This window comes from Oryctolagus cuniculus, chromosome 12, assembly GCF_964237555.1.
Source record: "Oryctolagus cuniculus chromosome 12, mOryCun1.1, whole genome shotgun sequence".
NCBI classification, from domain to species: domain Eukaryota; kingdom Metazoa; phylum Chordata; class Mammalia; order Lagomorpha; family Leporidae; genus Oryctolagus; species Oryctolagus cuniculus.
The window spans coordinates 110,135,712-110,148,413 of NC_091443.1; the positions used below are offsets into that span (position 1 = coordinate 110,135,712).

At 49.6% G+C, this 12,702-nt stretch overlaps 1 protein-coding gene across 14 annotated transcripts in view; it reads right to left on the bottom strand.

Annotated features, from left to right (window-relative positions):
* Nucleotides 1-12,702, bottom strand: part of NEO1 (neogenin 1) — a 223,276-nt gene that overhangs the window by 124,086 nt on the left and 86,488 nt on the right. For all 14 annotated transcript variants that reach the window (XM_070054695.1, XM_070054691.1, XM_070054699.1 and 11 more), the window contains exons 4-5: nt 11,798-11,951; nt 5,645-5,781 (exon numbers count right to left, since the gene is read on the bottom strand). In XM_070054695.1, the coding sequence (XP_069910796.1) occupies nt 5,645-5,781; nt 11,798-11,951 (291 nt within the window). The remainder of the gene's footprint in view (nt 1-5,644; nt 5,782-11,797; nt 11,952-12,702) is intronic.

Sequence of the window (12,702 nt, forward strand, 5' to 3'; positions counted from 1 at the left end):
TAAAAAGATGCCACGTGGCTCACAGGAACAGCCTGGCTTGGACTGTCCCAGCCTCCACCAGGTTAACACCACAGCACTAACACACCAGATGCCGGCTGGCCGACACGCAGTCACTGCTCTGCCCCTCCCCCAAAATGGCCACTACTCTGACTTCCAAAACCGTGGATTAACCCTGCCTGTCCCTTCGGGGCTTGGCCGCTTCCTTTCCAGGATACTTGTGAGAGTTGCCTGCATGCCTGGATGCAGCTGCGGTCTGACGTTCACTGCTGGTGATATGCCTCTGTGTGGCTGCAACACATTCTACCAAGTCTACCTCCACTGCAATTCCAATGGGCATCTGAATTATCCCCAGCTTCGATTTACTGTGACTATGCCTGGTAAAAATATTATCGCACAGGTTTTCTGCACATATATTTATACATTTCTGACAAGCATATTCCCAGGAATACAACGGGCGCATGATAGGATATTTTTCTCTGTGCACTTTTTTAACAGATTCTGCCAAACAGCATTAGAAAGTGATTATATCACTGTGTATCCTCCTCCCAGGAGTCCCCAGTCTTCCTCCTACCAACACCGAGTACTGCTGGTCTTTCCAACTGCAGCCACCCTGACGGAGTGTGGCGCAACCTCGCTGGTGGTTATCTGCACGTCTCTCCAGACCAATGCTATTATTTCTAATATTTGGTAACCACCACTGGCCACTGTCTTCTGTTTGTATCCATCCTTGCTTACCTAAGTGATGTGTGCAAATCTCTACAGTCACACCAGAGGTTGCCAGGCTTCTTGGTGAAGGACCAGATTTAAGCATTTCGGGTTTGTGACAGCCATGAGGTCTCTGTCACTGCCCAACTCCTGTGTGGTAGCAGGAGAGCAGCCACAGCCGCTGCACCAGGCAATGGCTGCAGCTGTGTGCCAACAAAACTGTATGTGAACCTTTGGAAGCTTTCAGGAATCACAAAATGCTCCCTCACAAAAGAAGGGGCACATTCTTTTTAGCTTCCAGGCTGTGCAGAATCAAACAACAAGGAAGAACCGGCCCCTAGCGGGGCTTTGGCAGAGACACCACCGTGCAGGGGTTTGTCCACATCAGGGTCTTTACAAAGAACCAACCTCTGGCTTGGCTGCACTCTGCTTTGAATATTTATTTTATTAATTTCCACCTTACTACTCCCTTTATTTCCCTTGGTTTGCAGCTGCTATTCGCATTTTTAACCTTTCTGAGCCTGTTTCTTCTAACACGTGTGCTGAGGCTACCTGCCAGTGTCCTCTGAAGCCCAGTAGGTCCCTGCCTCTATCAGGCTACACTGCTTCCTAGTTCTCACCATCATTTCCTCCCTGACTCCCGGGTTATGTCAAAATGATGCACTTCATTTTCAAACACTAAGATAACTTCCCAGTTACTGTTTTCCCCTCCAAGTTGCTTTCTCAGTAATCAGCATCAACTTTAATTCCACAGTTGTCAAATGGTCTGAATTTTAAATCTTGAAGTTTTAGATTTGGTCTGGTGGTCAGCATATGGCATATTTTGATAACTATTTCATAGGCACTTATGAAAATATGATTTCTTCAATTTCTGGCACACTATTATACAAATGTCAATCAGATCAAGTTTGTTAATCATGTTGTTCAGCCCTAAATTTTTTTTTTAAAGATTTATTTATTTATTTGAAAGAGTTACACAGAGAGGCAGAGAGAGAGAGAAAAAGAGAAAGAGAGAGAGAGAGAGAGGTCTTCCATCTGATGGTTCACTCCCCAACTGGCCGCAATGGCCAGAGCTGCACCAATCCAAAGCCAGGAGCCAGGGGCTTCTTCCGGGTCTCCCACGTGGGTGTAGGGGTCCAAGCACTTGGGCCATCTTCTGCTTTCCCAGGCCATAGCAGAGAGCTGGATCGGAAGAGGAGCAGCCGGGTCTAGAACCAGCGCCCATATGGGATGCCGGTGCTTCAGGCCAGGGTGTTAACCCGCTGTGCCACAGCGCCGGCCCCCATTCAGCCCTACAGTATAACTGTTGACAGTTTTACTTTATATCTGCACATCCCTACTAATTACTGAAGTGTTTTAAAATCCATTACTATGATCATAATTTTGCCTACTTTATAATACTGTCAGTTTCTGCTTTCCATATTTCAGGATTATCAGATACAAAGATATTGAGGATATCTAAATACATTTTTAAATTTAAAATTTTTCCTTTTAAACTGACACGTAAAACTGTGCACACAGCTGGCCTGGGCATTTGTTGCAACTTCAACCCACCATGGATCAAAAACACCTGGGAAAACACATGCTATCATCATTATTTTCTAGATAACAGTGTATCAACTGCTTATGCAGCATGAACATTGTACCGGATGTTAGAAGCAACCTGAAGATGCCTGGAAGTACACAGGAGACAGGCGAACGGCAGCAGGCCCTTTCACAGATGGGCTCAAGTGCGGCTCTGGGACCAGTGCTCCTTGGACGCCAAGGGACAATGTACTGGGAAGACTGTGTTTAGGACGTGTGACGTGTTGTTTGGTGCATGTCTGAAGTGAGTAGAAGGCTTCTGTGTGTGTGTGTGTGTGTGTGGTAAGAACATTTAAAATCTATTCTCAGCAATTTCAAGGACACAATGCACTGTTATTAATACAGTCACCATGGTATAGGACAGATCCCCGAGCTCATTCCTCCTACTAGAGTCCTATATCCTTCAGTCATGATCTCCCAAGTCCCCCAGCCCCCACAGGTCACGGAAACCATTTTGCTCTCGGATTCTGTGAGTCCCACACATAAAGTGAGATTGTACAGTATTTGTCTATCTGTGCTTGTCTTACCTTATTTACTGGTCCTTAAAAGTTCATCTATGCAGCACAAATCACAGGACTTCTTTCCTTTTTAAGGCTGAAAAGAGTTCCACTGTACCTGTATAACTATATAGCATCTTTTCTTTGGCTGGTCACCCGCTGATGGATGCTAAGGTTGACCCCACATCTTAGCTACTGCAAATAATTCTGCAATGAACATGGCAGTGTAGACATCTCTCACATACCTATTTCTTTAAGCCCAGAAATGATTTATATGATAGATTTATTTTTTTCTTCTTTAAAAACATTTATTTGGAAAGACAGAGTGACAGAGAGGGGAACGGAGACAGGAATCTTCCATGCACTGGTTCACTTCCCAATTGCCACAACGGCTGGAGCTGGGAACTCTATCTGGGTCTCCCGCCTCGGTGGCAAGGACCCAAGTACTTGGGTCATCTTCTACTGTTTTCCCAGGGGAATCAGCAGGGAGCTGGATTGGAAGCAGAGCAGCCAGAACTCAAACCAGCACTCTAACATGGGATCCTAGCGTCCCCAGCAGCGGCATAACCCACTGCATCACAGTGCTGACCCCAAGTTTGAGTTTTCATTTGAAGAACCTTTATACTGTTTTTCCATAATGGCAGTACCAATTTACATTCATACCACATCGTCACCAACAGCTGTCATCTCATTCTCTGATTTTCATTTATTTACATGATAGGCAGAGAGCGGCAAACAGAAAAAGTCTGTTTCTTTTGGTGTACTGACCCATCTTCCCAAATGCCCACAACCACCCCTAGCTGGGGCTTATGCTAGGAGTCGGGAACTCAATCCAGGTCTCCACGAAGGTGGCAGACCTCGATTACTCAAGCCATCTCCAGTGGCTCCCAGGGTCTGCGTTAGCAAGAAGCTGGAGACAGGAAACAAACCCAGCGGGATCTTAACCGCTAGGCCAAACGCCACCCACTTCTCTTCCACTAGAGAGGGAGCATTCTCCCACATACACTTCCCTATTCCACATTTAGACCTTTGGCCTGAAGTAGAGATCCAGTTCCCTTTCTTCCAGTTCAAAGTCTACTGTGCCAATGTGATTTACCAACCAAAAACACTCTCCCTCTGAGCTGAACTGCCACTTTCGCCACATTTTGAAGTTCCATAATTACACGGTAACAGCTGGCTTCTGTTCTGTTGTCTGTTCTCGTGCCTATGTCGCACCTCGCTGAGGGAGGGCGTTCCTGGCCATTTCTAAAATCTGGACGCCTCCCTCTTCTTTCTGAGATTTCCAGAACGCGTTCACTTACAGGGTACGCTCTCCAGGCACAGACTGTCCAACAGACCTGGGCACAAATCCCAAGATGTAAATAGATGCCCTTGTGATAGAAACGCAGCTAACCAGCTGATGGTCTGAGCCTCAGTTAGATCCCACACAACAGTTGAACAGAGGAGGGGTAAGATCGCTTCATGGCAGGCATCCCTGGGAAGGAATACTGGGGAAGGCAGAGCCGACGAGCTCTGCCGTCTCCCCTGAAGCCCCCCGCAACCACGTACGCAGGCAGAAAGGACAGACGTGCAGGGAAGAGGTGGAAGAGGTGTTAGGCAAGAATCAGATTAAAGTAAAAATCAAGGAGCAAACATCCAGCAAGGAAGGCGCAGAGGCCAAATGAGATGGGAGTCATCACACCGTACTTGCACGGAGCTCAAGAACCACTCTGAGCTCCGCACTACGCCATGCTCTGCGTCCAGCCTTCCACAGAACCAAGAACACGGACCAGGCTCAACTGACCAAACAGGTCAACTGACCTCTGGGCTTGCTCCTTTGGTTTTTCAGAGGGCAAGACCACCACTGACCCTGCAGGGAGTGCAGCGTTCTATGTGCTCACCAGTTCTGAACCCCTATTTCCTCTGGAAAGCCCATTTGCATCCTCTGGTGACCCCGGGAACAGGGAATGTAGCCACTCTACTTTCCACTCTGGAACTCAAAATGCTCACGCGGAGACACAAGCTGTCATGTAAAATCACACGAAGGGGTTCCAACACCCCGAAGCACAGATCATTACGCTTTCTACCAAGTGCAATGCAACGTGGAACACAATGACGCTGAGTAGCACAAAACAGCAGACACCTCTGAGTATTCAAGTAGCGCTGGATTTCTGTGAAATCAACAAAGAATATCCCAAGGGTTTTATTTAAAATAGAAACAGGGGTGCAGACAAACCAGAGGAGAAGCAGCAGCTATTTCGCTGTGGGTGCATTTCCGGAAGAGGAGTGCCAGAGAGATGGGGACAAGGAGGAGACTGTGTACATGCCATGACTTCAACACCTGAGAACCTGGAGCGGGGAAGGGGAGCGGAGGAGACAGGGGAGGAGTGGCCATCCCTGCAGCGATGGCAGCGTTAGCTGAACAGGGAGAAACAGACACCAAGTCACTCACCTGAGCTACCGTGAAAGCCAAAGTGCACCCCTTCTGGGTGACCTGTCCATCCCACAGCTGGCAGCTCCAATGCCAAGGTCAGGCATGCTCAGGTCAGAGGACAAGACATCCCCCAGCACACGCGAGCAACAACAGCAGTAACCTGTTGTGAGCTTTCACCATATTCTAGCCACTGACGCGGGACTTCTACAAATATAGCTCTTTCAATCCTCAAACAATCCCAGTGCCATAGGCACTCCCATCAGCTCCATTTTACAGACGAGCAAAGCGAAACTGAAGGGTAAGTAGATTTCCTTACAGTCTCTTGGCCAGGAAATCTGAGATCCAGAACTGGAACCCCGGCTGTCTCATCTATGATGCTGTGGTCAACCACGGCGACCCCAGGCGCCCACAGGACTCCCTGCGGCCACGGCCAACACCCACGTACCTTGTACTGTGAGCTCCGCCTGAGCTTCGATCGTCTCGTTGCCACTGCCCGCTACGCAGGAGTAAGTCCCGGCATCGTCCTGAGTGACTTCGCTGATCTCCAGGCTACCCCCTGCCAGGAGGACCAGTCTCTCAGAACTACAAAACAAACAAAACGAACACATTTCAGCAGCAGGGAAATACCAGAGACACTCGCCGCACCAGACAGAGACTTCAGCACTGTTACTATCTGCACGGGTACAGATGGACTGAGACTAACATAACTTAGTCCCACCTGCTCTGTCCCCATCAATGCAGGAGTGTCACAGATACCAATCAGATGTCTCAGCGAATCATCTCCGACACTCTGGTTATCCCCCGCCCACCCATCTCCCCACTCGGGCAAGGTCTGTCTTTGCAGATTATGTAATTTTGAGGTCTTGGAATCAAGCTGAGAGTCACGCCACCACGGCTTTAAAACACTGGGGTGACTAAAAGAAGAAAGAAATAGAGAGAGTGAAACATCAGGTCAGGTGTGGGATCACGGAGCCGGCTCCAAGCCTCCCACGGTGCTCTGGCCGGGAAAGGGAAGGGAGTACAGAGGGCGGCCACTGCAGGGCAGCTTCCTGGGGGCAGCAGTCGGCCTGCGTCACACCACTGTCAACAGGGGCACCGAGAAACCCTGGCCAGCCCCACACACTGGTCTACGTCGATTAAAATAATCCCTACCACTGAGGGAGAGGACACAAACAGCATTCGGACGGAGCTTTCACAAAGTGAGTTAGTTTAGTTAATTTGGAGAATTACAAACTAAACCGAATGCACAAGGTGCGTGACATCAGGCAAGGGATACGACTGATTCAGGGACAAGTGGCAGAGAAGCCGACGCTCTGAGCACTTCCCAACACGACACGTGCAAAATACAGTATCAGACACAGTAATTATTATTTTCAAGTTCTATGTCTAAAGCTGCTTTTTCGCAGGCTAGGTTTGTCTCCCAAATCTACATATTGCTAACATTTACAGTCCCATATCTAAGCTCAACAAAAATCATTCTGGTTACAGTGTGGTTTTCCGTATACATAATTCCTTATGGCAGAAAAATCGTAGGAAATGACTATTCAGTCTTTGCCCATTTGTAATTCTCATTCCAAGTAAATGAAGTGCTATTCCGGCTTAAATTTCAGTACACTGGAAGTCTGGGTAATTGATATTCCTGAATCTGATAAGTAAGATTAAGTTTCCGGACACGGAAAGCTGAATACCAGAACAAAGCTTGGTGGTTTATCCAAGAAAAACTACCCTGGAAGGTCAACTCGATCCAGTGGCCTCCCTGTCTGACACGTCTCAGTTACACCCTCAAATCCCACCTCCACGTGATGATGGACAGAAGCAAGATAACAGACTGGAACAAGGTAAGAATGGGAGAAAAGCAGTACAGGAAGACAGAGTTTTGGTGTCTTGCAAAATAAGAAAAACTTAAAAAAATTAAAATCCTACATTTTACACCTGCACAGAATTACTACTAAGTCTTGGGAATGGGAAACAACACTCACGAACAAGAAAGCAGCAATGGAGTCCTACCACACCCAGCAGAGATGAGCCCGATCTGAAACACGAGTTGCTGTGTTACCTTCCAAAGTGAGACCCAGTGAGTTGTATCCAGTAATCACAGCACAAGTATTCCCGCTGCTCTCTGTGCCTGAAGTTTCAGAATACGCAAGCAGTAGTACACTAGTACACTCGCACTGATTTTTCTCAGTGGGGCTGATTTCGTTCTCTTTAAAAGCAGAGTGGAGGCCGGCGCTGCGGCTCACTAGACTAATCCTCCGCCTTGCGGCGCCGGCACACCGGGTTCTAGTCCCGGTCGGGGCACCGGATTCTGTCCCGGTTGCCCCTCTTCCAGGCCAGCTCTCTGCTGTGGCCCAGGAGTGCAGTGGAGGATGGCCCAAGTGCTTGGGCCCTGCACCCCATGGGAGACCAGGAGAAGCACCTGGCTCATGGCTTTGGATCAGCGCGGTGTGCCGGCCGTAGCGCGCCGGCCGTGGCAGCCATTGGAGGGTGAACCAACGGCAAAAGGAAGACCTTTCTCTCTGTCTCTCTCTCTCTCTCACTGTCCACTCTGCCTGTCCAAAAAAAAAAAAAAAAAAAAAAAAAGGCAGCGTGGAGTGGCAATGTCCATTCACTATCTTGTTCATGACTCATGGTGTAAAAACAACAACTATCAAGCCTTTAAAGCCTTCCAAAATCCAGAGATGCAGGTAACAGGAACAACATGAAAAAGCACGTGTGGGCGACACTCACGTCAGCTCAGTGAGGGCACGGTGTCACTCAGCGTGGGGCCAGTCTGCAGGAACTGGGGGAGCTAAGGAGATCTACTGCCCTTTTTTTTTTTTTTTTTTTTTTTTTAAGCCAAAGGTAAAGGCTTTTACACAGAGACTTTGTGAAGCAACAAAAGGAGTTTAGAAGTATGGTTGAGAATTATTGAAATGATCCAGAATCAAAGAGCAAAAGATTAACTGTAGCAATAAGAGAGGTATAAAGAAGGCAAAAAGAACTGACTACTCTGAGAAGGCTGGAATGATGAGGGTAGAGAGACTGGTTCATGAAAGAACTGACTGGTATTACCGTGCAGGTCAGCAGCAGCGGGGGACAGGGAGCGAGAGAAAGCACCACCAGTGTGCCCTGGGACTCAGAGGGAAAGGCAGGCACAGAGCCGAGAACCCAGAGTGGTGGTGTGCTCAAGGAACCTTCCAGCAATCAGAGGGAGATTTTCCTGACCACGTGCCTCTCAATCTGAGACCTGTGCCTGAGTAGGAGCTAGTCAGATAACGAAGGGGGTACAAGCAAAGACACCTGCAAAGGTGCTGGGGCAGAAAGGATCTCAGTGGTCTGGGGCCCGAGAGAAATCCGTGTGGCGAGGCATAACACAAGGTGAGGCCAGAGCCAGGTCCTGCAGGCCTCGCTGGGCTTTTGTCAGGCACTGAGTTCACTTGGGCATCAACTGAAGAGAACTGACAACCTCACTTGTTTTCTTCCTTAGTCTGTTAATACCGTGGGCTACAGTGATTGACTTTGGAACACTTAACCTTACACGGCTGGAATAAACCCCACTTGGTCATGGTGAACAGCTCTTTTCAGACACTGCGGAATTCCACTCTGAATAATCAGCTGAGGACCTGAGCGTCTCCATTCACAGGAGGGATCACTCTGTAGTCTTCTCCTTTGTGTGCTGTCAGTCCGGCTTTGGTGTCAGGGCCACACGCCCCTCCCAGTCATATGCCAAGCACCGGGCTGGATTCAGCAAGACCGACAGCGTCCTGCTCGTGCACCTTGCCGAGGCATCCTGAGACGGTGACTGCAGCACCACACCACTGAGAATGTCCAAGCACCCAGGAGCCCAGAGAACTGGAGTCAGAGAGAAGGGGCTACTCAACTGCAAAGACTCCTGAGTTACCTTTAAAATTCAGAGGAATACTTTCAACCAGCATATATCCTCCAGGAAGACAGGTACCTCTTCTCTCATGGCCTGAGAGCCACAGGCGCCCAGACCTCCGCCGGAGAATCACTCTCCTAGGGGAAAGGCCTCCAGCACTCCGCACAAGCCAGAGCCCAGCCTCTGCCTCCCCTCGCGTGCCTGGCATACTCCGACCTGACCCCGCACGCGTGACCTGATGGTTACCTGACTTTCCTCTAGGAGGGAGCCTGGCTACTGCTCTCTCCCCAGAGCCCGAACAGTGGCTGTTCCGGCGTCGCTCGGAGGAAATCTTCAACAATTACTGAACGTATGACAGTTGCTTTTGTGTTTCTGTATGTAAGTAATTTATTTTCAGAATGTCCTATGATAAAATATGAAAGTCTTAAATAACCTATTTCTGCTTTCCTACTCATATAAAGACTTTGTTACAATATTTAGCCAGTTAAAATTTCTGCTCAAAGAGCTTGACATTTTTATTCTCTGTTTTAAGGTTCCCTGTTTATTAAAAAAATGAAGGAAAAAAAGGAGGGGGAGCATTTGGCGTAGCAGGTAAGTCACTGCTTAGGATACCGACATCCCATGTCAGAGCGCCTGATTCTAGTCCTGGTTCTTCTGCTTTCAACCCAGCCTCCTGCTAAAGCACACCCCAGGAGACAGCAGGTGAGGGCCCAAGTATCTGGACCCCTGCTACCCATGAGGGAGACCCAGATGGAGTTCCTGGCTCCTGCTTCGGCCTGGTCCAGCACTAGTTGTTGCAGGCACTGGAGTGAAAAAGAGGATGACAGATCGGTCTCTCTGCTTTTCAAATAAAATTTAAAAATAAAAATTAGAGGGGCCAGCGCTATGGCACAGTGGGCTAAACCTCCCCCTGCAGTGCTGGCATCCCATATGGGCACCTGTTCAAGTCCCATCTGCTAATGACCTGGGAAAGCAGCGGAGGATGACCCAAGTCCCTGGGCCCCTGCACCCACATGGGAGACCCAGAAGAAGTCCTGGCTCCTGGCTTCAGATCAGCCCAGCTCCGACCACTGCGGCCATTTGGGGAGTGAACCAGCAGATGGAAGACCTTTCTGTCTCTCACTCTGTCTGTAACTCTACCTCTCAAATAAATAAATAAAATCTTTAAAGTAAAAAATTAGAATTAAATTCTCTTTAAGTCTTCAATCTTTGCATAACGTGCAGCAGGGGAGAAGAGTGGAAGCCAAATGTGGGCAGAGGAAGCTGGTGAACGGACGGGCGCTGGGCAAGGCCTCGGGTGAGCCTTGGCGTGACGCCTAGCTCTCGAACGCTTGAGGAACAGGCGGAGCTCACCGGGCAGTGCCGCTGCCACCCAGCCAACTCCACGGGTGTCCTTTCCATGTTTTGGCACAGAATCACACAAATCAAGACCCTCTAGGCCGGCGCCGCGGCTCACTAGGCTAATCCTCCGCCTGTGGCGCCGGCACACCGGGTTCTAGTCCTGGTTGGGGCACTGGATTCTGTCCCGGTTGCCCCTCTTCCAGGCCAGCTCTCTGCTGTGGCCCGGGAGTACAGTGGAAGATGGCCCAAGTGCTTAGGCCCTGCACCCCATGGGAGACCAGGAGAAGCACCTGGCTCTTGGCTTCGGATCAGCGCGGCGCGCCAGCAGCGCGCCGGCTGCGGCAGCCATTGGAGGGTGAACCAACGGCAAAGGAAAACCTTTCTCTCTGTCTATCTCTCTCTCACTGTCCACTCGGCCTGTCAAAAAAAAAAAAAAAAAAAAAAAAAAAAAGACCCTCTGCTCCCTTGACCCGCTCTGTCCCTATCAGCAGCCACCAGTCACAAGAGGCTGTTAACGCCACTGTGTGGCGAGGACGGCTCAGAGTTTTAGTATTCAGAAGTAGAATTTTTTTTCTTCCACTCTGAGCTTCAATGTAGCTGTGATATAAAACGGCTTCCACAAACTTTACTGCTCTGTTTCCGTTCTGACAGAACTGCCTCTCACTCTCATTTGGTGGCGCGGTCACCAGAAAACTTTAAACTACACATGTGGCTTATGATGCACTTCCGCTGGACAGCCCCGCTCTGCAACAGCAGGCCGCAGCGGGTGGCGACGTGGAGCACACTGCCGGGAGCCACAGGTTGGCAGTGCCCTCGGCATCTGCTGGGTGGAGGCCGGGGATGCCAGTAACAACCACAGATGTGCAAGACGGCCCGGTTTTGGGAACAAAAACACAGGGTACCACCACCACACCCCGGTTCTCCTATGAGAACACAGCTGAGCAAAGTACCCACTGGGGAGGAGTCTAGGGCGGCTGGTATAAACAGAGAAGGCTTTGTGGAAGAGAAGAATCTGTGATCATGGCGCAAGGTTGCTATGATTTTAAAAGGACAAAGGATCTGAGAAAAAAATCACAGTGTGAATCGGAGTGGGTGAGAAAACTCAAGCTGGTCTTGTGACAATTTAGGAAAAGAGACGCCAAAGCCTCGAGCCAACTGACCTGCGGCTTCAGGGAGAAGAAATGAAATAATCATCCCTTAATGTTTTGAAAGCACATTATTTTCTTTATGAACACTCTAGTCATACACAGCCCATAAAACACATCTCAAGGGTGGCAAATGAGCATTATAATGTGTTTAAATAAAGCAGATAACCCTGTGTTATTAATCAATTAATCATTCCCAAATAAGACTGGACTAAGACCTAGGCCAGGGCTGCTCCGGGGCGGACGGCATTACCTGTCTGTGTCGAGTGCCTCCTCATTTTTCAACCATCTGATGGTGGGAGCAGGCAGTCCCGAGGCAACACAAGGCAACACCACGCTCTGACCAACGGCTCTGACCAAGGAAGGCGGCTGCTTCAGAAACACCAAGTCTGACGGCACCTCAGGATCTAAACATTAAGAATAAAAAATGATTTATACATAAAAGGCAAAGCATTTTATTGCTCTGATCGTGAGTAATGGCCACTTCCATTCTGTGTGGCTTCCTGTGACAAAATATCTTCACCAACAGTCACAGGAGAATTCCAGTTACACCAGCATTTCTCAGGTAACGTCTCTGTGCGAAGCGCTGTGTCCCCGGAGGCTGTAATGATGTGTGCACGCATCCCTGCCGCCAGGATGCCTACCGAGCAGTTGTGGGAGACCTGACACCATCCCCACCACTAGAGACACGGCACACGCCACACGCCACAGGAGTGTGCAAGAGACACGGCACACGCCACAGGAGTGTGCAAGAGGCACGGCACACGCCACAGGAGTGTCCAAGAGACACGGCACACGCCACAGGAGTGTGCAAGAGGCACGGCACCCGCCACAGGAGTGTGCAAGAAGCACAGCACATGCCACAGGAGTGTCTAAGAGACACGGCACCCGCCACAGGAGTGTGCAAGAGGTGACAAGCTCAGGGCCCCGAGCACCCGCCCCCTCACAGCGGGGTGTCTGTCTCCAGTTTCTGAGAACCACTCAGCTTCACATCTCGCACCTGCTCACTGAGTCCGACCTTTGATTCTGGAACGCAGCAACCATCTATCAGCCACTACACTTGTCTCCCACTCAGACATGAGGATGGGCGCCGCTCACTGGACAGAGCTGTGCTCTAGTGGACACGTGGAAAGGCCGTCACCCTCTTGTGGGCAGGAG